Source organism: Halictus rubicundus, chromosome 9, assembly GCF_050948215.1.
Source record: "Halictus rubicundus isolate RS-2024b chromosome 9, iyHalRubi1_principal, whole genome shotgun sequence".
NCBI lineage: Eukaryota > Metazoa > Arthropoda > Insecta > Hymenoptera > Halictidae > Halictus > Halictus rubicundus.
This window is the reverse complement of record NC_135157.1, coordinates 9,798,684-9,822,936: the sequence shown is the minus strand read 5'-3', so window position 1 is coordinate 9,822,936 and position 24,253 is coordinate 9,798,684. Positions and strand designations below refer to the sequence as shown.

At 44.3% G+C, this 24,253-nt stretch overlaps 1 protein-coding gene across 1 annotated transcript in view; it reads right to left on the bottom strand.

The window, feature by feature from the left end:
- Pdk1 (Phosphoinositide-dependent kinase 1) overlaps nucleotides 1–24,253 on the bottom strand; it is a 744,020-nt gene that overhangs the window by 241,085 nt on the left and 478,682 nt on the right. The window contains exon 4 of the mRNA XM_076793522.1: nucleotides 21,952–22,002. Coding sequence (XP_076649637.1) covers nucleotides 21,952–22,002 — 51 coding nt within the window. The remainder of the gene's footprint in view (nucleotides 1–21,951; nucleotides 22,003–24,253) is intronic.

The following is a 24,253-nucleotide window of genomic DNA, read 5'->3' as shown; positions in this document are numbered from 1 at the left end:
CGGCCCGTCGACAATGGGACTGGAAAAATTAACGCGTTGACCGCCGGACAAGTATTCATGGAACTTCTACCCGCGAACAAAACACGGTTTTTCCAACACACTGGGAAGGTGTGTATCGAGCAGCGTTTTGCCGTCGTTTGCTCCTCCCTCTCGTCGTTGCATTGAAGCAAATGTCGCGCGTTATTCGAGCACCGTCTCTAAAGAAAATCATTATCGAGCCGCTCGTTATCAGTATCCCATTGAAGAATTGAATGCGCTACCGATTTCAATGGACTCTTCCCGTACACTCCCGGTAATAGAAACAACAAAGGACGCGTTACTATATGCGTTTTGTTTTCTTGCCATTCGGTGCAAATAGTGTGACTGACTTCCGAGCTTTCAATGGCGATAAGTCGCACGCGATTTACTTGTTTGTTAAACGGGCGAATTATACATCAAGGAAATCTGCATAAGACGTACAAACAGTAACAAGTTATGCGGATGTTTATGCAAAGTAAACATTCTCTGAGCCGCGTGTGAGCAAAGAGTACACAGAAATGTATTTCCACCCGTAACGAGATACATGAAACATAATAGGACAGTGATGTTTATCATTTTTTATGTTTGCACTGTATTCAATTTGACCTTTCCGCAGTGTAGAATGACAAGGAAAATTATAATTTTTCCTTCCTTTTTAATTGACTATAACGTGGGTATAATTCATTCATTTTTCGTGGCGACTCATTCATTTTTTTTATTGAAAAGAAAACAAAGATTAAAGAATATGCAGTGGTTTGCACCTTCCGCGACGAGGCTCTACATAAATATTTATACATTCATTTGTACTGTATACTTTGCTATGAAAAAATTAGCACATGCTCCTCCAACTTAAGACAAATTATTCTAAAAATTTCAAAAAGATCCGCTTCGTAGTCTCTCTGAAAAAAATTCCCAAAGCTCACCTTCCCCTTAACCTTCTAAGTCGAGCTAAAAAATTGAAGGCCGCCGATTTGCACCGTTTGCGACAAGTTCCCCCATAAATATTTTTATATCCTTTTACACTGCATATTTTTATACAAAAGAATTACTACATGCTCCTCAAACATAAGCCAAATTATCCTAAAAATTTCTAAATGATCCGCTCCCTGGTCTCTTAAAAAAAAAATTCCCAAACTTCAACTTCCCCTTAACGTTCTGAATCGAGCTCTCCCAAAATCGGAGTAAAAAATCAAAAGAACTATTCCGAAGCTCGCACATCGTTGAAGAGTCCCGTATCTGGTGGATTGCCATTTTTGAGGAGCGACTTGACGATGAGTGCGATTCGAAAACGGCTGTGCAGCGGATAATCAAGAACTGGGGAGGAAACAAATGCCGGTTGTTCTAGAGGGGCGAGGCAATTACTCGGACCGTCTCTCCGTCAGCATTTCCCCGAAGACACGTATACACACTCTCGCCGGGAATCGTGGATTCCGATGGCAGCCGGTTGTCGCTGGTGTGTTCGCTGCCCGAAAACACGAAACTGTGTTTCGCCGAGGTGCAAGATCGCGTTCAATCAGTCTTCGGCCACGTGTCCGTGGAACGCCGTCGTCCGCGCGGATCTCCCCCATCTCTTTGACGGCCCCGTTCCTCTCTTCGGCACTTCCAATTGACGTTTTTCCGGCCCCGCCCCCCATTCTCCCCTTGGAAGCGGAAGAATCCCGTTTTCCTTCTCTCTCCCTCTCTCTCTCTCTCTCTTCCGAGAGAAGCGCAACTGGCTCGACGGTGTGCGCGCCGCAACGGGCGAAATAAGATTACCCGTGAGCGACGATCAATGCGGACGAATACGTGACCGGCTCTGCGCCCGTGTTTTCGACTTTGCCTGTCTCCCACGAGCGACGCGGCAACCGCAGCCGCAGTCTCCGTACTCTACGTGCGGTGAACTTTGTTAAAAACACCCGGGACAAGAGCTGCACGCTTGCAACGGCGATCGAGGAAGGATTGTCCTCGAAAAGTCCAGACGATCAGGGTTAACCCTCTGTACTCCTTCGTCGCCGCCGAGACGAAATTAATTTTTGCCCCAATATCTACGATCCATTAATAATCAATTTCCAAGTCAAACACGGTGATTACGCGATCCACAATTTGTTTAGAAAGTCGTGTTACCGCAGCGTCCTCTTAAAGAGCTGCGGTGGAACCGTGTGGCGGCGAGGCTTGCGTCACGGGAAACCATAACTACAACCGTACTGCATATCACGTCGGGTTCAATTTATTCGCGTAAACAGCGCGCGGATGGAAACGGGACCGTGATTCCGCGGGTGATCGCGTTCGTCTCGCGACAGATCCGCGGATCGCGGGGAGAAAAAAGGGAAAAATGGGGACAAATAAACGGGGCCGTTCAGAGAGAGAGAGAGAGAGAGAGAGAGAGAGAGAGAGAGAGAGAGAGAGAGAGGTGGGGAACGAGCTTTTCGCGAATTTCGAGAAACACGGAGCGGTTCACTTCCGGAAGATAATGTACACGCGCCGCGCCGGGTGAGAAACGGGGTCAACCGTTTGCGCATAACGCTTAATGGAAACGAGTACGCGGCCGGCTGAATGACACGCGGTGCGTGTCAAGGCTCTTTTGCGTCATTTATTGCACGCCACGGTTCGCGAAGTTAATTAAACCTCGTTCTAATGATATGCAATATATAGAATCAACGCCCCGGTGTAGCCAGCCGCCCCTCTCTCTCTCTCTCTCTATCTCTCTGCCGTTGTTTCTCTATCTCTGTTTCTCTCTCGCTCCATCTCTCTCTAGCGTTCGACGATTTATTGTGCGAACGCGTGCGACACGACAAATTCGCTCAATTAAATAATTCCGGGGGTAGCTCGGACCTGCCTGCGCATCGGCGCTCCGCTGCGATCGATACCCACAAATATTGACGCTCGCGAAATTGCTCGTGATTATTAATTTCGAATTAATCTCGAAACTATTGGTTAATTATTATTTGAACGGTGCGTGTCCCGTCGGCGCGAGACACGCCGCCGTGGAACCCCCATTCTTCCCGAATTCCGCGTCCCGGTACCCCGTTGATGCAGCCCGCAATTGACAGGAACGTGCACCGAGCAATCAAAATGTTAGAATCATTCGCGCAACTTCACCATTTTACATCGAAACAGTCCACTGTTAAATGAAAGTTTTGCTACTGCGCTTCTTATCATTTGCGGATGATATATCGACGCTTGCGAGTTTAGCTGCACCGTAAACAACATTATTCATCATATGGTTGAAAAATATGTTTTTCGCACCGCGGCTCCAATAACTTGACCAGTGTACATTTTCGTTTTCAATATCGTACTAGTGATTTCCACTTGTTGCGAAGAATATTCTTCTGAATTATTCACGAGCGAGATAGAGCATTTTTGAGTGAGCGAAGTGTTTTGGACACAGTTCAGAGCCTTGCTGAATTCTCAGCATGCTGGGACTGATCTTCAGGAAACATGTCTTTAGGCTTTACCATTCTTTTATCAATATTTTTACGAATTGTTCAATGTTATGTACGTTTTGTCGTACAATACAGCAGCCAACGCAATATTATTTAAAGCGGTAGATGCTCGAAAATCCGCACCCCATTAATTTCCATTCCAGCCTCGTAAAGCTTCGGGCCAACTCTGAAAACCCCAAACAATTTTCTGCTCTTAATATCCAAGTCAAATCGTTCCTGATTGTCGCCGGGACTCGCAGTACGGCGGAAACGGAAGATATTAAAATTTCAGGACAAGCTGGACGCGATTAAACAAAGTTATGACAGCGATTGCACTTATCTACACGTCGATCCGGGTGCTACATTGTTTCGGCCTCGGCTGTATTCGATATTAGCTGCACGGGGGTGGTTCCGAGTAAACGGTGGACATTTTCGGGGTTGACACGCGAGTCCTCGATTCTGCTCGGTTAAAAGTTAAATTTTTTAACCTCGTGTTTGTTATTTACAAATCAGGTATAAATACACCTTTAATTTCAAACCGCAGTTCACTTCGCTTGGGACTTTATGTCCACTACATATATATTGTTAAACCTAATAAATAATAGGTTTAATCCAAAATAATTTAATTTTCAATCCATTGCATCTAACTTTTAGTATTGCATTACTCAAATATGGAAGTTGTTTCCATTTTCTGTAATATTTTTCATTTTGATATTTAGTTCTGCCTTTTGCCAGGAATATATTTTTAATAATTTAGAAAATTCTCATCCACAAAGGATTTATTTATTCTTACCGATTAGAAATATGAATTTGCAATGTTTTAGAATTTTGTATAGCATTTTCAGGATGTGGACCATGTGCAGCGAGACTTGAAAGGCGCTGAAAACGCCGAGCATTGGTACCGTGTCGCGTGCAAATAATCGATCTTATTTCAGCCAGGGGGTGCGTGCATTATCTTCAGGAAGTGAGCCATACGCCGCTGCTTTTCCCGAGATTTGTGAACTGGAAGGGTTAGATAACGATATCACCGATCCGCAACCGCTTTCCATCGCGATTATTTCTTATTTTCGTGGCAGCCGCTGCGCGTATCGCTCTTTTTGCGATTAACATTATTCCTCGCGGATTATCGGCTTGTGTTCGTCGACTCCCTTTTGTTATAGTACTTCCTCGTCTATCAATGGACCCCTTTCACCACTAATTTGAACAATCATCGAGAAAAAGCCACCTGCATTCAACTGTCCTGCTTGTTACGTTGAACAAATCGAAGCTTTTTAATAAGAGGACAACTTTAACAAATATTTTCCAGGACCAAACCAATTCCTCATTTTTCCCCTATTTTTTTCCTTCACTTGCAATGTCCCAGCTTCAGTTTAAAAAATATTTCATCGCTCAATTTTGATTGTGTCGAAAGTTCTAAAATTTTTTAACTAAAATGACCAAATCGGGGCTCCTTTTAATAAAGGCCAACTTTAATAAATATTTTCCGGGGCTAAACGAATTCCTAATTTTTTGTCTTTTTTTGCCTTTATTTGCAATGTCCCAGCTTCAGTTTAAAAAATATTTCATCGCTCCACCTTGATTGTACCGAAAGTTCTACAATTTTTTAACTAAAATGGCCAAATCGGAGCTCCTTTTAACGAAGGCCAACTTTAATAAATATTTTCCGGGGCCAAACGAATTCCTAATTTTTTCTGCCTATTTCTGCCTTCATTTGCAATATCTTAGCTTCAGTTTAAAAAATATTTTATTGCTCTATTTTGATTATATCGATAGTTCCACAATTTTTTTCGCAGAAATGGTCGACTGTGCACGTTTGCTTGCTTCCCGGTCCGTACCCTCCGCGACTTTCCTGTAAATACTTGTTCCAGACCTGGATTCAATGTTAGCAGTGACGTTAACGCGAACGTATCCATTAGCGGGCTCGTGTAAGCAGCACGTAAACGAATGCCGAGCGCCGGGCGAGGCATTACGTGTCCGGCTCTATTATTTTACCGTTTAGGAAACATTATCTAATTTACCCGTTGCTTTGCATTAGTCGCGACACCGTATCGACCGGCGGCGTTCCTCTAAGAGGTCCCCGTTGCGCAATAATTATTACACTGTAAAGACGCGTTTGAGAACATCACGAGCATAATCGTAGCCACTCAAAATCCACGAAATGGAAACGAGTTGATCTGGAGCTCACGAGAACTGCAAATTTTCACTGAATTCATTCTACGAAATTTTTGTTCAAATCCTACCAAATTTCTACTAAACCTATTCATAAAATTTTTTTTCAAAAACCAAGTGTACTCGTTCTGAAATTATTTCTGAAATTTCGGAAATTCATTATATATTTTTATCTCTTCTGAAACATGTATGAGAACCACTGCGTCTTGTTATCAATACGATAATAGTCCTGGCTCGATGACGCATGGCTTCCTTTTTCTAAATTTTCGGTCCAAAATTAGACGATGATACACTCGCGTTGCTAATCTTTCCGCGTCGCAGCGAAACGGACAAGAAGACCAGAGAAAAATAGGCGCTCTTCAATTATTTATACTGCCAGGTAATAATAAAAATATAAAAAAGGGCCGTCATGCTCTTTTATACTTTTACACGCCACGTATAACCTCCCTGGCGGGTAAATAAATAAAGAAATAAATATTCGAAGCGCTATTTATATTCATCAACCCCTATCGCGGCTGACCTCAAACAAAACAAGAAGCGAGCCCAATAATAAACTTGCTCTGTAAAACAATACAACGCGAATGTGACGAATTCGCCTTACGTTACGTCGGCCACGGTTTCTATATTTGTAAACAAATTTCGCTCAGAAAAAATCTCCAATAACGTTCTACAGCGATGAACAAATTGCAGATCTCTATCCAAACATCCCTTTTCATATTTACAAAATACAGGAACAACTGTTTCCCCTCAAAAAAGTTCCTTGTTGTCAAAATAAATATAACATCGCCATACATTCGGTTAGCATACAGGTTTCCTTACGTTTCACACATTTGCAAATGCTACACACGCGTAGGGGTCTAACGATGAATTGGAGTCTGTCGATCATCGAAGGCAGAATAATCGAAAACCCGGGTGTTGCATCGAGCTCGCGGACGTCGGCCGCCATCATTGACCAAGGACAACGTTCCCTGTGTACGCACTTTTGCGATATGCATAGAGCCGGAGGAAATTGGTGTCGATCAAAACACTGTTGTCGTTGAATGGCGTCGGCGATCAAATTTGGTTTCAGTGGACTCTCGTCGGGACAGTGACGGCTATGAACCCGCTCGTCGATTTCAATATAACTCGTTCCCGATCCGCTCCGCTCCGCGCCGCGCTGCACCGCGGCGGATTGACACGCTTCATTTGAACCTGTCCGGTTAAATAGCATCGTAAACAATCGGCGGAAGACATTGCCTCGGGGGAATTCCGCGGAATCGTCGTCCTCCGTCACTCTGTTCGACGGCACGCGAGTCGTCCGATCGATCTCGCGATCGCAAAAACCGTCGGCCGGTTGGAAAAACGATCGCGAACGGCTCGGCGCGGCGGCGCGAGTACACGCAGAAAAAAAAAAAACAAATGACGAAGAAAAATGAAGCAGAGGCGCCTGCGTTCAAGTCCCCGGGCGATGTTTATTTCATCGGTATGAACGCCGCCGGTGCGCGTTCACCGAAACGATTACCTCAACCGCGGAAATCATTGTTTCCGATTCGAGACGCGCGTATACTACGCAGCATCGCGTAACAGAATACATATACCCGCGAACCATAAGAAATTCCGTTTCGTAAGACCGTTTCCGCTTCGAGGAGCGTCCTTGCCGGTCGTTCCCAACGATCCGCTCGATGCTCAATGTCGATGAATGGAGGGAACGCATTTTTACATCAGAACCTCGCCGAGTAACAATCGGTCGATCTTTCAGCTTGAAACGTTGCCGAGTTTTTTTTTATATAATCACTATAGTCGGAGTCAATTCATTCCTGAGGATCGATCATCCAATTCGGTAAGGGTAGGTGTTCCGGCAGTCATCTTAATATGAGATTGGTGCACATGATTTAGAAATGCCATTATAGTCTATAGGTTTATTGTAAATACCATTTTAGGGTGCAAAGCTGATCTTTACGGTCCTGTCTAAAATTTTTAAATGCAATTTAGTTCACTGTAGGAGAAGTAAAAATATTGACCCTAGCGTTACGTGATTCCTGGTCAACATGTGGTGAATGAATGTAGTATTCATTGATGATAGGAGACACTAAAAAAAGGAAATGATAGTGTTGTAAATAATGAACGTGAGAGACCAAAAAATTCAGTTCTTACCATAATACAATCCAGAAATTTGTAATTCTGTGGTTATCTTGATCAACGAGTTTTATTTTTTAGAAAGTTGTGTTTTTTTAACTTTAGACCAACCTAATACATTATTTTGAGCAACAATAGCCCAACAAGTTTATCGTCCCAGCAACATTGCCCGACCCCCCTCTTGGCCATCGCCATAATTTCTAAAGGGAACATAATCACGTTCCGAGGCTGATTCCGAAACACGTCCACTCGAGATTGCGCCGGGGGATCGGAGAGGACTTCGGGCCGCGTTAATACCGTGAAAAGAAGAGGAGTCGGAATCAATATATAGCCGGTGTGGCCGAGGGATGGAAAAGGATCACACAGGCGTAAACAAAAATTCCCCAGCCTCCCAGTGGTGCCGGAACGTGAACGAAGGATAATGGAAGCGTGGACTCTCCCTCTCTCTCTCTCTCTTTTTCTCTTTCTCTCGTGGACACGGAGCCCAGTCGGCGAGCAGGGATAAAATAATTCCAGCTCCATCAGGAAGCTAATCTCAGGAGGGTTAATCAGCGACGGGGCCGAAGATGGCGTCCGAGAGCTGACTTTCGAGCCGGTAAACTTATTCCGCGGGCGTGCCAACTTCAAAAAGGAGGTGGCAAGAGCGCGTTCGTGTAATTACCGGACTGGACGAGAGACAGACCCTGACGTTGTCCCTGGGGTGTCACGTCGTCGACGAGGAGAATCAACCCCCGTCGACGCACTGTCCAATAGCCATTCCTATCTGGGGGGAAGAAAGGAAATGGGACCTGAAACCGAAAACTTTCGATTTCGCTAACTTAACGTGAAGAGGGTACGTCATAGCATTTATGCGAAATAAAAATTCTTCTAATATTTTTACTGTCTTAAATTACACGTGTGCTCTTTTTTGTCATAAATGCACAGAATACGCGGCGTATTAACGTTCAACTCGAAGTTCAAGACCTCTTTACAATGAGTAGAAATTGCTATATTAAACTTCTAAAGAGTATAATTTGTTAATAGCTGAAATCGCTGTGTGGACCGACTTAGGGTGCCGGTGGTGGAACGTGTGCGTCGTTCCAAGCCACGTGGAGAGAACCATAGTTCGACCAAGCTCTCGGCAGCAAAATTCCCGCCACGGGAAAGGGGGCCGCGTCTCGGGCCGCTTGTTTTTCCTCGGGGAATAATTTATGGGGCAAGGTTTAGGTTTGCCGTCGCGGAGGTGGCTCGGCAAAAAAGTTCCCGGACGTGATTCGACGGGGAAAACCGTGCCACCGTCGCTGATAACGGGTCACCCGAACGGCGAACGGAGGGAACAGATAAAGGAAGAGGAATGTTTTGCCCTGGCGAATCCTCGTCCGAACGATTCTTCTTGGTCAGCTGACCGTATCGAGCACCGATCGCCAGAAACTCCTAGGATTCCTCGCACCGGGAAATTTATGGACGGAAAATTAACAAGACTGTCAACCCGCGACCGCTGTTCTGCATTTCACCCGGTTTGTATAGTGATCCTACGGGGAACGATATTGCTCGACGGATGTTGACCCGAACAGATTGGTTCTGTCCGGTTGCGATCTCCCTTCCAAGTTAATATCTTCGCTATAAAGATTGATGCTGGTTCAGATGTTGCCAATTGTACTACTGGATTTATCCCGGACGAGCATGCCTTGTGCGAAAGGCCTGGTAGCGTGATTGAGAATAGTGATTCACCCCCTTCGAGTTATCAAATGTGTTTGTCGAATGCATTTTATGCAGCTTCTGTCATATCATATCTAGACAGCGGATCTTTATGCAAAATAAAAATTTTCTATCTGAAAGCAACAAACTGGAGTAAAATAGAAATTTATTTTCTTTCTTAATATGTTTAATAGCTTGAAAATAATGTAACAGTATGTTTAAATTCCTCTAATATTTTTACTGTTTTAAATTACACATACTCACTTTTGTCACAAATGCGTATAATCCGCTGTCTAATCATATCATATCATACTATATATATTTTTCCATTTTGTATTTCTAGATACTGTACAATATTTAATTTTCCTCATAATTTCATTCGTAGAAATGATCAGCGGTACTGATAACAATTGCTAGGCACTCCATAATGAAGTTTACAGTTCACACTATAATCTAGTATATTTCAGCATTAATAAATTGCCATTCAGTGGCACTGATCATTTGCACACGAATTATCCTGCAGAATCGAACATGTTCGGTAGATTCCACGAGCTAAAAATGTTTTCGCCGCTGTGCGGTGCAGCGAAGAAGGGTCGGAGTGTTTCCAAAGGGCACGAAGGGTCCACGATCGTTATTAAAATCGGCAAATATCGGTTCCATTAAAGGCAGGAACTTGTTGAACGAGGGGCGAGTAGCAACAGGATCACAGTTGCAGCAGGATCCGCGTAACCGTAGTTTCCCTCGAATTATAAGTTTTTCGCTCGTAAGATCCATCCGGGGCGTGCTAATATTGGCACACCGAGTGATTTTAATTTTACACTTAAGGGAATCGACGTTATCGAGTTTACTCAACGGGGCGCGGGATTCCAGCCGGCTCGTCTCATCTCATTTTCCTTTAGCCATCGCCCCAACCACCCCCGCATAGCCCTTCGTCCCTGTTCAACCCTGTTCTATTGCCATCTCTCTCCCTCCCTCTTTCTCTTTTCCACCCTCGTTCCCCCTTCGATGGAAACTCGCGCGAAAAGTCACCGGCCGGAAGCGGTCGCGTAATCAATCGTGTTTCGCGATAACGTCCCGGTTGAATCGCGCGAGCAGAAAAATAGGGGGTGCGGGGAAGCAATTATAATCGATTCTCCTCGATTAACATCAGCTCGACTCCCGTCGGATCCTTTATTGCCATCGTTTTCAAGAGAGAAGAGAATCTCTGCTTTTCATCTATTTATTCACCCGAGTATTTGTATTTTGCGAAATGTTCCGCAGATCTTCTAGACTGTGAAGGGTTAATTCAAGTGAATCAATAAGAGACGCTCTGTTTCTTTTTTATTTATTCGCGAGACTCAGTATTTTTATCTCTTGCGAAATGTTCTATGGGCGTCCTAGAACGAAGGCTTGAATTAATCCAATAAGAAATTTAATTTTGTTATCAAAACTAACAGTAAATAAAAATTAAAAAAAAAGGCCTTCGGGGCAATTTACGATGAGACAGGATGCTGATGTGTAATCGGGTCAATGCAAAATTGTTTAGGGCCCATGAAGAAATTGTAAGGGTCTGCGACCGGAGTACCTCTGAACCCATAATGACTTTCAGGTTAATAATGTTAAAATAAAACAATAATAATAAAGTTAAGCAGAATAAAAGCAAAAAATAGGCCCGGTCAGTTGCGAAGTTATTAATACGAAATTATTTCGGATCCTTATAGAGATATTATTTTCCTCGAACAAAGACAAAGATCGTATTAAATTCTGCTACGTAGATTTCCAAAGAACAAAGAAGGTATGAACGCACCAAACGCACTAGTGATCATTACCCTAATACAGCTGTGTTTTATCCGTCAAGTGACGTTGGCAGAGTCATTATCGTTTACACAGACCGCAGAAATAACATGGCACACACGGTATGACGATTTTCCAGAAAAATTTTCATATTCACGTGCAATGACAGCGAAAAATGACGTCACGGCGGAGACAGTGGCGTCATTCATAAACGAACGACGCGGCGGATAATGTGTTAAACGAGTTAGTAAACAAACTTGTACGGGAATCTTGACTTTGATCGCGCCACGGTCGGAGCGGCAAACGTTCCCGCTCGCTTAAGGTACACCAACGACGACGGTGGAGTTTCAAGTAGTGATGATATAGCGGCGGAAGGTTCAAGGTGCGGTTCTGAATACGATAATTCATCTTTGGGAAACTCGGCTGCGATTCGTTGCACTGTTTAAAGTTTGTCCGGAGAGAGCCTCTCACGATCCCGGGCCGGAATAATTATAAACATTCGTCTGGTCCCGATCTATTTTTCGCTTCTTCATTTTTCAATAAAGATTCTCAATATAATTACTACACCCTCCAAGTTCCAAATGAAAGGTTGATTTTTCCGAGCTTCAATTAGATTTGTTCAAAGGCTTCATCTGACGCAAACAATTTTTGTACGTTAAGAACCGACTTCTCCGAACTTCAATTGTCTTCAAACATGTACTGCAGTGGAACAATGAAGCGTTTGGGATCGATAGATCAGAGACGTCGCGATCACGGCGCCGGCAAGACGTTCCCTGGTCAAAACGCAGTTAATAGTACCGAAAAGGTAAACGGGTCGGAATACATTTGGCGGTGGGGGGAGGGTGGAGGGGAGACGGAACACAGAAGGGACAGGAATCAGCCCCGACGAAAATTTACTTTATCTGGCATCGATAATACGAGAAAGAGTGGATCGGCCGAGCACGACAAACGCGGGCCGTTTGCATAACTTAATAGCCCTCGTAAAACTCGGCCACAACGGATGTCTCTGCGATTTCCTCCAGGATTGTTATGTCCCTCAATTTCCTGCGACGTAAACTAGATAGCCCCCCTTCGTCTTCCCCGGTGAAAATCGCGAAAAACTGTTTCTGCACTCCTTGGAATCATCTACAGGGAAAAAATATTTAATGCAAAGTAAACAAACGATCGTTTCCAACGACCTTCCTCTTCCTGGAAGAGTCTGATCCAAGATTTGGTTTCACCGGAGATTTAATTAAAAATGAGTATGGTTTATATAATATATTTTGTTCGCAAGAAACTTCACTGTGAGAAGTGACTCAAGATATTTTATATTTGCGTCGGTGACGTACAGAATAAATAATAAAAGCTCAACTGTAATGTTTCAAGTCGAATGTCATTCTTCCCTGATCAATACTTGAACATTCGAATGAACACAGGCATGCAATAAACATAAATTTTCTGCGTTCACTAGGGAAATTGTTAAGGACAAGGAAGCATCAATTATTAAAGCTCTGAGAAAATAATGAGAAGGTTGAGGACACTTTGTTAAGTTAATATATAGAATAAAAATGCGAATGCGTCACGGATATTTCTCGCAACTATTTCTGGCCAATGTATGAATTCAGAAACAATTCAGGAGCCATGCAACTAGAATCCGAGAAGCCATAAAGGCAGACTAATAGAGAATCGATGAACAGAAGCACACGTTAATAAATGATCGTGTACCAGGAAGGGGTTCGTGTTTCGCAGGAACAGTATCGCTCAGAAATATTGTCCGAGAATTGCGCAATTCCCAGGAACCCATTCCCGCTGCACGCAGAACGTTTCACGAATTATGCGTTGGCGTCACCGACGCGACGTTCTCTGACGAAGTGACAACGCGTCGCTTCAATTTCCATCGGAGATTCCCGGCCGATTGTCTGTGCGTTCCCGATCAGATATACGCGAGAAGAAAACGCGCTTCCTGTCCCATTACCATGACCCGATGACCTTGATTCTTCCGCGGGGACCTTTGAACAGAAAAAAAAACCAATACGCGCAACACCGATGGTCCGATCTCGCGTTGCACACGTCAGTGCAGTGCTACGCGCCGCCATTTTACTGTGGGAACAGTACACGCGTCGTTCTCCAAAATGGCGAACGGATGACGTCCATATTCCGTGTGCTTGGCAAATTTGTTCGCGTATCACTTGGTCGAATGATTTGCTACATCAATAATTGTCACAGAATGTATTAGATTCTTTTAATTGTTGTTCTATTCATTATTATTAAAAGTTCCATGAATTCGAAGATAAGTTAAAGCGACCGTTGGTTTCTTCTCGTGGATTTTTCAGTGCGTCAAAAATAATATACATTCTGCTGAAGTTTGACTTCTGAAGTTGTTTCTTTTTCACAGCATCCATTAGATCCCATTGCCTTTTCATGTTCAACATGGAAACCGGTGACTCGTTTGCATCTCGAAGCGTGCGAAGGGTCAAGACGACGTTCGTCCTCACTTCGCGGAGTCAAAACGGCGAAGAAGCCATGTTTGCGAAGCTCGCCTCGCCATTTCCAAGAAGAGTTTTCTAATGCCCGTCGGGCTCTCTCGGCTGGAATCGCGAAGTATTTCCGAGTCAGCCGTTCAAACACGACAAAGTAGAATTTCGTATAATCGAAATGTACGAGCCTCGCGGCTCCCATGAATAATTCAGCAGGTTTTTGCTCGAAGGATTACGCGATTGTTTCCGAAGTCCTTGGCCGGTGTTTATTAAATAATATATAAGAAATTTGTCGGAGAGAAGCCCGGCCCCTGAATAATTGAGCCGGCTCGCCGATGCGCGCGCGCACTGTCAATATTGTATTTTTCATTATTCATCCCGGGATGCCACGCGCTGCCGTACACCACTATATCAACCGTTTCCGTGATCGAACCGTATAACAGCCGTGGAGGAAATCACGAACGTATTCTCGAGTCATTGGATTATGCTAATGCCGTTTCCCCAGGCTGCACGATCAATTCGGACCTTCCAGACTTTCTGTCTATCGCGGAGGTTCGTCGGACAATTCGTTTCACTAAACTCTTCTCAGTCGCAGAGTGGCTGCACTTCGCGAATTTTTAGCGAGGAAACCATCCGATATACTGAAATGAAACTTGGCAGAATTATTCTGCATACTTTACACTGTACACTCAATTTTTTTGGAGGGTGACTCGTCGATTAGTTTCTCTGAAATAAAAAAGTTTGTGGGACGTTATCTTCGATTTCTGAAGAGGTTCTGCGTTTTCACGTCTGCATTCAGAAAGTAGTGCAGTTTGGGAATTTTTTGCAAGGAAACTATTAGAGCTAGTGAAATGAAACTTGGCAGAGTAGTTGTGCACACTTTCCAAAATGCACTTAATTTTTTGGTCACAGAATCGTCAGTCAATTCTCTTTCCTAGAATCAAAAGTTTCATATCATTTTCTCTTGAATTCCTGAATGGAATTCCTTTCTACAATTAGAAGATAGGTGCACTTTAGGAATTCTTTGGAAGGGAATTATTAGAGCTATTGAAATAAAACTTGGCAGAGTTGTTATGCGCACTTTGCTCTATGCACTCCATTTTTTGGTCGGAGATTCGTCGACTCGTTTGTCTGTAATGAAAAAGTTTCTAGCGCTATGTCTTCAATGTTTCAAGGTATACCTCCTTTTTGGAGTCGGACATTCTGTCATGTTAAACATAGAAGTAAATAAAATCTAATGGATGCTACAATAATTAAAATCAAGGTTGAATAGAACGTAATACAATTTTACTTTATGCGTGATTTACTGAGTGCATATAAAAAAGACAGAAATCTATCAAGATTAAGAACTGTGTAATGTACATAAGAGGGTGCAAAACTATCCCCGACGGTAGACGAGTTTACAAACATATGTCAGTGATCTAACGAACCAATCAGGTGAATAAACAAAGGATTGTTTGTGAACAAATGGAATAAATGTACCATTCCCGAGGTACGTCTTGGGAATTCCATGTTAGTATGCGTTTCGTGCTGCAACCCCTTCGTGGTCAGCTTGTAACGAGCCGAACCTCATGATGTACTAGGATCAATAAACTTGTAATGGCTTCTCTGTTGGCTTTTGGATCAATGAAAATACCTAAACATTATTATTAAATTTCTTTTATTTCAATCACCCAGCTTATACGACTACATAACAACCATAAATTATCCCTAAGCAAGGTATGACCTATGAAAAACGCCATCAAAAATCAAAGTTCCTGCTTCTGTTGACCAAATTAACAAATCACCCGGTATTTCAGGGTCCCTGGTATTTCTGTCAGGTCCATCCCAGCCCCCCATCGATCACTATAGCGTTTCTGGGGGCGCAAATCATGTCTCTCCTTGGAAATCGTTGCCGATCGCACCGCCAAGGCCGCCTCTCTCCTTGCCCATCGATCTCGACGCATTAACGTCTATTTATAGCGATAATAAGCAGAAATCTTTATGTAACGGCTGCTAACGGAACTTTCTGCGCCGAGTCTCGACCTACTTTTCATCTTTAGCGGCGCGCCGCTCCCGGCTAGAGCCGATTTCGGCCAATTAATGAGCCTGCCAGCCGTGCCGCGATATTGCCAGCGAGAAATTCCTCGCGTGCCCCCTCCCCTTGTTCCACAATCGTGCTTGTGTAAACACCGGCTGAAAAGGAAAGTGTCGGGATATTTAGAACGCTCGACCCAAACGATAGAGGTCGCGAGAGCTGGCGAGAGAGCTTGATCGTGGGAGGTCTCGGCCTGGACTGTGATTAATCGTCCGGTATACTTTGGATTTATTAATGAAATTCCTCGATGTAGACCGTCCGAGCCTTCTCTCCTCAGTGTTTTGAACGGATCCGCCGAGTAAACAACGATGTCTCTTCAGTTGCTCCTTGAATGGGACCTCGGATGAGCTTGTAACGAAGCAGGCTACCTAAATGTCAACCGATGCCTGTTTGACTGTTGGAGAACCGTTCAAGGTAAATTATTGGAAACAACGTATGTTAACTGTGTCGAAATTTATGATAAAGTACGATTTTATTGGCTGATAGTATTTTCAAGGTTACGCGAAGGTCACTCGTAGGTTACTTGTCCTCGTACGGCATGTTCAATCTGTCATGAGACAATGTATAAAGGAGGACTCTTTGGTTGACATGTTTGTCAAGGTTACTTGAAGGTCGTCGTAGCACATATTTTCAATTCAATCGTAATGTTGTAATTCTTGGCTTGTAATGTTGCAGTTGGTATTGTGACACCGCGTATATTCTTTCGTCGTAACATTCGAGGAGATTGACTATGTTCCAAGGACCAATCAAGACGTTTCCAAGGCTATAATTCCGTGACGTACCCTAATCGAAATCGCGTTAGACAGCCACAGTGGCTGAAACCACTCGAATCCATCATCCCCCAGGGGGGTGCGGGAGGATCCACGGCGGTTACAGCGGGATTCAATTAGAGAATATCGGCGGGACGGTGTCGTTTCCGCGGCGAGGAGGATTTTCCGAAGGACGAACGAAGCAACAAGTCAAAGATTCCTGCCACGTTCCAGGAAAGACGGTGTGCTCGAAAGGGATACCCGGGTCGGTCCCGTGGTTATTACGGTTTCGTCGGCGTTGCACTTATGTCACGTATCTTTGTTTGCACGTGCCCCCCTCTCCATCCCTCCTTTCTTGCGCCCCCATTCAACCCCGTGTGTCCCCCGTGGCCGCCCGCGAAAGAAGACGAAGTAACCGAGGAAAACGTAAACCCGACGATTTACACGAGTAAACGCACCGCGTGCCGCCTGCATGTCGCAGATAACTTACACTCGTACCCGTTACCCGCTATTTCGCTGCTCCGACCCCTACCTTCCAACCCCCGTTCACCCCACGAAGCTGTTCGAGCTCCTTAATACTGCGACTAAATTTGCTCGGGGATATTTGTTTCCGTCGCTTCTCGACATCCCTTCGCCACCTAACAGTGGCATTCTATTGTGAATCTTTAAGAAAATTGATTTTCTCCTGCATTTTGCTAATCCCTGATAACTACCCCCTCGTAAAAGCGATGAAATTCGTCGTTGGAGGAACAGATAAGAAACAAATTATACGACAGGCTTGACGCCACAAGAATTTAAATTTCCCAGCTGAAACAATGAAAGAATTCACAGTATTCGTCTTTTAAACATCAAATTCGATAAGAAATATAAAAGTCGAAGAAAAAAGACACTCGGTAATTTAAGAACTGCTGGATGGTTTTATTTATTACGTGCGTGCTCATGATTTACGTTTATCGTTTCCTCGGACGTCACTTTGAGCGCGCACAACATCGTAAATCATTTTCGTGTGGCACTGGAAACGGCGAAGACGTTTATTAGCCGATCTAAATCGAAAAAGCCCGCGCAAACAACGGCATCCGGAGCGGTGTTTGTCGGTAGTTTTCAGCGGAACGAAAGTTTGGTTGTTATATAAAATAGGCTCGCGTTCGAGTTTTAATGGAATATGAAAATCGAGGCGCGCCACGCTCGTCAATAAATATTTATGTTTCCGAGGGCACGAAAATTTCTGGGACGCTCGTTCCGGGCGTGCGCGCGCGCGCACGGGAACGAACTGGCCGGAGCGCGAGCGGCAGTTTGACCGCTATAAATTCTAAGGCGATCGCTATTTGACAAACAGTGCTCCCCCCCCCCTGTGTTCTCTCGTTCCGTGTATACCCATAACTCGCGGCGGGAAGTTAAATTTAATTTTAAATTGCGTCGCGGACGTCCCATAAACTCAAACTCTCCGAGCCAGGCAATCCTAGGAGCGACGACTTTCAATCCTACAATCATAAACCCGCCGACGTTCACCCGGCATGGTTCGCCCATAAAGGGTTAGTAAACGTTTCCCTCCCCCTGTCCGTCGAGAGTCCGAACAGCTGTTTCAGAGAAATCATCCCTCTTTTCGTACCGGTGGACGATCCGCGGTAACACGGAGGAATTCGCTGCTGTAAGCGTCCGCTATTTCTATCTTTACGCACATCTGTCGTTAAACGTTAAAATGGTCGTAACAATAACGGTCGTGTCAATGTACCGCTAGCCTAAAAGCAAAATGTTGAAATTATTAACCCCCTGCACAGCGATTTATTTCACGGTTTCAGTGATTGGAGCTTCTTCGCCGTTCATAATTTCCTAGATGAAAATAAAAGCTTGTACTTTTTTGTCCATTAAATGTTTCTGACCTTGCATGACCTCGAAGGTCCATGTGCCGTAATAAATTTGTCTTGGCGCACGCTTTCATGTGGTATAAAGAAGCATACAGCATTTTGCATAAAATCCACATGACAATGAACTTACCTAGGACATCTGGTTGTTTCTTATAAGAAGAAGCGTTTCTTTCTAATGATACAGGGTGGATTTAATTCGACCACCTTAAACATTTCGCTGGTTTTGGCAGACGGTCCAGGGGGGGGGGGTTGGTGAAACTGGAAAATGGAATATTCGGTTCCAACAGGGTGTTATTCGACGAACAACGCGGGAAACTGTGCGGCTTCGGGGTTGATCAGCGGCGTTCCACCCCCGCCGATCGCCGTTTCCGAATCGGTCCGCTGACGTGACTCCCGTCATCGCCTGTTCGAATAAAAAGAGCGACAAATCGGCTTTTATTAAACCCCTTTTCGCGGGCCGGTGTTTGCTTCCTGTTGGCAGAGAGCTGCGTCCCTTTGATTGGCGCCGTTTGTTTTCGCTCGTTCGCGGCCGCCGATGGGAGGCGGGCTTTCAAGAGGCATTGTTTCTGGATCGATGCCTGCCCGTGTCTCCGAGATCCGTTTTTCAACGGGCGAAGTGATCGTTGATAGTCCGGCCCGAAAGAGCTTCATTTTTTTTTAGCATTTTGGACAGAGGAGACGACCGCGGTCTGCAGTTCAGAACTTCTCCCAAAAAAACATTTTTATGGCTACCGTAAATCACTAACTTGAAAACCTAATCGATTTTTGGTCATACCATTCAATAGGACCCCCTAAGACAACCCTCAGTGGCAAGTCTGAAATCTGTATCCTTACCACAAGGGTAGTTACAGGCTGGACACGATTTAAGTGAATTATGCTCTGTTTCTTTGGTTCTGCTCAAGAAAAAATTATGAAAAAATTCATGAACATTCTACCTAATAGCACAACCGACTGTGAATTGTTTCAGAATTTTCGGTTGCAAAATCGATTTTTGAAAAAATCCGGAAGCATGAAATTTCCGATTCACACAAATATCACCTATCTCATTCATAGTTATATATTGTTAATTGGTGTCAGGATTAATAAATTGATATTGAAGATTCGGAAAAGCAGATTCCTACATTATTATAAAAGGTCCCTTGTGACTCACTTGCATGTGGAATGTATTTAGACAATAACAATTCAGATATCGAGGTTCCACTGCATACGAATCGTTTTATGCTGACCGGTTTGCACGTGGAATGTATTCGGACAATATAGAATTCAAATATCGGGGTTCTACTGTACATGTATTACGGTGAAGAACATTTTCCAAAATTCTGCCATCTTTCCATCAAATCGGGAAGATTTGTCGAAAAACCACCCTCGATCGCAGACAGTATCATCGGAATAACGTGGTGTCGTGGCAGGCGAATCTCATTTTCCAGTTTTCCGTCCCCGCCAGTTTCAGGGCTGGATGCGTTTGTCCCGTTTCGCGAATTGGGGGGCTCCGAGAGGGGGGCACAGAAGCGAGGGGGTTGAAATACGAGAAACGTATCTTGTCCCCGTGTCCCGGCGTGGTTCCACGCGTTTGAAAGAGAAGTTCAACGCGAGCTCAGACGCGAAAACAGGCGCGGGGGAATGGTGACGGGGAGAGGGGCGGAGGAGAGGGGAGGGGTTGTGCATCCAGCGTAAAGGGAGCCGGTCCCCCCGGTGCAACAAGTACACGCAATTCAGGAAAGTTGCGCCGCCGTCGATAAGGCAATTATTCGGTTGCGCCGCCTCGCGAGAACAATGCCTTTTGTCGGATGAAGCAACAACGGGGTTATATGGAAGACGAGAGGGAGGGAGGGAGGGGGGAAGAAGAGCGTCTTTATGCGAGACGCAGACACTTGTATCGGGAGAGGCGGGAGCTTTCTTCGACGGGGACGCTATTTGTCGCATCCAACCCCCGTCCCCGAAACATTTTTGTCCCCCACCCCCGCCCCTCCGGGCGTAAATTGAATTCGCCTCGCGCGTCGACGTTGAATAGGTACAAGATCGTCTTTTGTCTCCTGTACTCGTGCGCGACCTTACCGTGACCTTGCCGGTCTGCTGGATTGATCTTCGAGAGTAACCCTTCACGCACGGGATAGCGAAGAATCAGAAGTTCCTGTGCGTTGCTTCGCGGTTTTGCGCAGCGAAGACGGAGGAATGTGGGGACTTTATGCGGCTCGGAATCTGGTGTGCCAAGAGAGTATAGCGTGCAGCGGATGTGTGTACGTTCGGTATTTTTTAATTAAAATTGTTCCGGGTAAATAGAGAATCGAAATCTGTCGGAGAAGTATTCGGTACAAGGTCTCAGCGATTAGGCTGAAGCCGCGGCCAGAAACGAGTTTTCCCGGATGGCGAACGAGAATAGGGTATAAGGAAACAAACGCTTGGACACGTTTCAGCTGGGGCAATTTCCCGCGCTTCCGGCGCGGCGGAACGAGCGGGACGCGAGCCATCAGCTCGGCAACTCGATAAAAATGTAATAACTTCGCAGATTTCGCGGGAGCGACGTGTCAGGGTCGCAGTATCGAAGAGGAAGGCGGTCGGAACCGAGGCGAGGCTGCTGTCTACGCGACCACGAGAAAAGACGATATTCCTTTCCTCGCGGCGAATCGCCGAGAGATTCGTCCTCTTCCACGGCACGTACGCTCATTTCGCGTTTTTCTAGCAGCCGCGTTTCTCAAGATCGACGCCGTCCGTCGGGGCGGCGTAAATAAGAATGGCCCCGGTCTCGGGAGAACGTGACCGTCTTCGCCTCGTTTCAAGACATCCTTTGTCTTTTCCATTTTGCGTCGGCGAGCCTGCATCGGGTTCGCTCCTCGTTGGAAGCTCACCCCTCCCGAGCAACCTAGCCGCACCGTTGCCAGACGAAAATATTAGCCTGCCTGCCGAATTTCAGATCTCCCGTGCGCCACTTCGCGGTTCTTCAAAGTTAATTGGATTTTTTATCTTGTGTTTCTTTTTAACCTCCCCGCGAGCTGCGCGGGGTTCAATTAATCCCAGTTCTGCTGATTTTCAATCATCATTCCTTATTTTTGGAAGGCTCTGCTCATTCGCATCTGTTTTTATTGGACGGAGGAAGAAGTAGCATTTTAAAGTGCATTTTTATTAACACGGTCTTGTGATGTATCGAGGCTGTCATAATTTGTTTTAGAAGAGTCGTATAGCAATATATCAATTTTTACATTGCTTTGACAAACCATTCCAATTGTCGCATTTTTCGGATAGAACGTGTATCTATTTTTCTACCTCCCATATCATGCAAATGTTTCTTGGACGAAAATGATTGGTGTACTATGAAAGTAGAGGTCCCAAGCTTCGAAATAAGTCTGGGTTTATTGTCCTAGGATTTTTGTTTACGAAACTACAACAGTTTAAATGTCAAGAATTTTTCGAGGTTCACAAACGTTGACGCATATGTTTGTCTCTTTTTCTTGAAACATTTTTGACACTGTAAATTATTTAAACCTAATTTTATATATTTTTGCAGTCATACAAGACGCATTTCGTGATTAATCAGTCTAGCCTGAAGATCGTTTAAGGTGGGAAACGATGCTAAAACTCATCTTTGATCTCGTCAGATATTAAATTGGCACTGACATTCGGTGCGGGGTCTAATCGAATAATCTTGCTACTTACCGTCATGGGGCAATCGTTTTCGCTGGCGGATTCACTGTCTGCATCGGGCTCCTGAAATAGAACAAAGGAAATCAGAAATGAAACTGATCCCGAGCAGATACAGAATTTTTTCATCTAACAATTGGCGTTCGGATCTCGCTAAAACTTTATCGACACTGACAGCATCGAACGAACGGTCTATGGAAATTCTAAACATGCAGTTTTATGTCTCCGATAATTGCAAACCAGGAATAAACGACGCACTGCGTCTCGATCGAGGGACGAAATCCGAGACGCAAATCCACGGGGATGTATTTTCGGTGCAGACATGTGGGCAGATAATAAGACGTAACTCTGCTTGCAATAAACGAATTTACGGTGTTTCGGGGAAGTCTAGGATTTCATTTAACCGCCACACTTTTCACGAATTTTGCGCAACTCGACGAATACGTCGTCCACGATCACAAGTACTGCCTTCGAGGCGCGCAATAATTATTTTTAGTTGGTGGGCACTTACACAAATTCGCAAATTTACGCATCGATTTGCTAGAAAGGATGACTTCATCAAAACTTTGCACTTCGTGCAAAATTTTCAATTTTTCTGATTTTATAAACGCCAGATGATACATTTATTTCACGGACTGAACTATTATTATATTTATAGAGGAAACATAGTATAAATATCATTAACGTTTGTGCAAGTCATGTTCATGTCCACCAATAACATACAGTCTTCAATTTTATTTGAATTTCAGTTGTCTTTATACTATGTGCACTATAAAAATGACAATTATATAAAACATTATATTTACGGTGAGTACCCAGTAGAAATATCATCAACTTTCTTCAAAGTATGCTTCCCTCTGTTTCATAACCGCACGCAGGTCCACAGTGCAACAACAAACAAACTTAAATTTTCTATAAATGTTAGTTGTCCAACTACATCTGCCCATTTGCGATCATATATAACCACAACAATCCATTATCAATACAGTTTCCCCAACAAGCACCAACCCGAAGTTAAATAATGGACAGCCAACACCTTAAGCACCTCCTTAACCGAAACAACGTTGATAATTTCAGTAAAACGCTATTGATTTACAATTTTCTATTAGCTCTCCGACTATGAATAATCGGAGACGCCTCTATGATTAACCGTCGAGAAACAGATGGGGATTAGAGCCGACTTTCACGGCTGAAAATGCATGTAGACGGAAGAATTAGTTGTCGATGAATTAGCAGAATGTTTAGAAAGAGATATTTAGAAAATCTCCGTTTTTTTCCGTGATATTGGAATTCATTTTTCCCTTTATTGGGTGCAGATCGTTCGGCGGAACTTTCCACCGTTCGTTTTCGCGGGGCGATTGCTTCGCAGAAACGGCGAACTTTTTCTTGTTAGATCCGCGTTCGTCTCGAGACGCAACGCGCAGCAGCCGAAAATGAAAGTCCGTCTAAAAATTCATTCCGCATCAGCGGGAGATGTTTAGCTGTTCGTCAGGCGGATCAGTATAGCGGATAGCTTCTCGGAAAAAATTGCTCGCTCGACGGGCCGCGTAAACTGAGGAAGCAATGGTGTCTTGGAGATTCGGGTCTGCTGCTGGGAACGATCTCTGAGGAGCAAAAATCTTCTCCGCGATGAAAGGAAAAAATTTTGCGAGAAAATATTCACCGGGAGAAATATTACCCCTGGTTGCACCCTGAAGAATTAAAAATAACTGTGGTGGTGAGATTTAATGAATATCAGTAAATATAAAATAACGTATTGGTACTCTTAAATTGATTTATTTAGTCTCTGTTTCCAATTTTATCTAAAAATCCAAATAAAATTCGGTTTACCACGAACGAATTGATCAGCCAATAAAATTCGAATGCGTCACAACAAAAATGAATTTGTGAACCTCTGAAAAAATGAGTGTCACCTGACGTGGCTTTTGACATGTTAAGAAGCGTATTGTTGCGTCGCAGGTACTATAGTGTGTGCCAATTTCTAGCGGAGCTTTGTGTTTCGCGGACCGTTTCTCTTATGCAAATAATCGTCGGAGAGAAACGATCGTTCGATGTTGCGGTAGATCCGATTGCAGCCGGGAATTAATTGTTGCCGAGGGATTTATCTGATCATTGGCTCGATTCTCCGTCCCGCGAAGGAGAAAATAGACGTTTATATAGTAATTTATAAACGCGGGCGAGGTGAAAGCGTGCCTCTTCGTTGTTGTTGCAATTTGTCGGCTGACAAACGGCGGCGGCGCGAAGATCCCTATCGTTCGAACGTTCTTATTATTTTTATTGTTTTACCTTTTTCGTCGCGCGCAAGTAACGTGGGTGG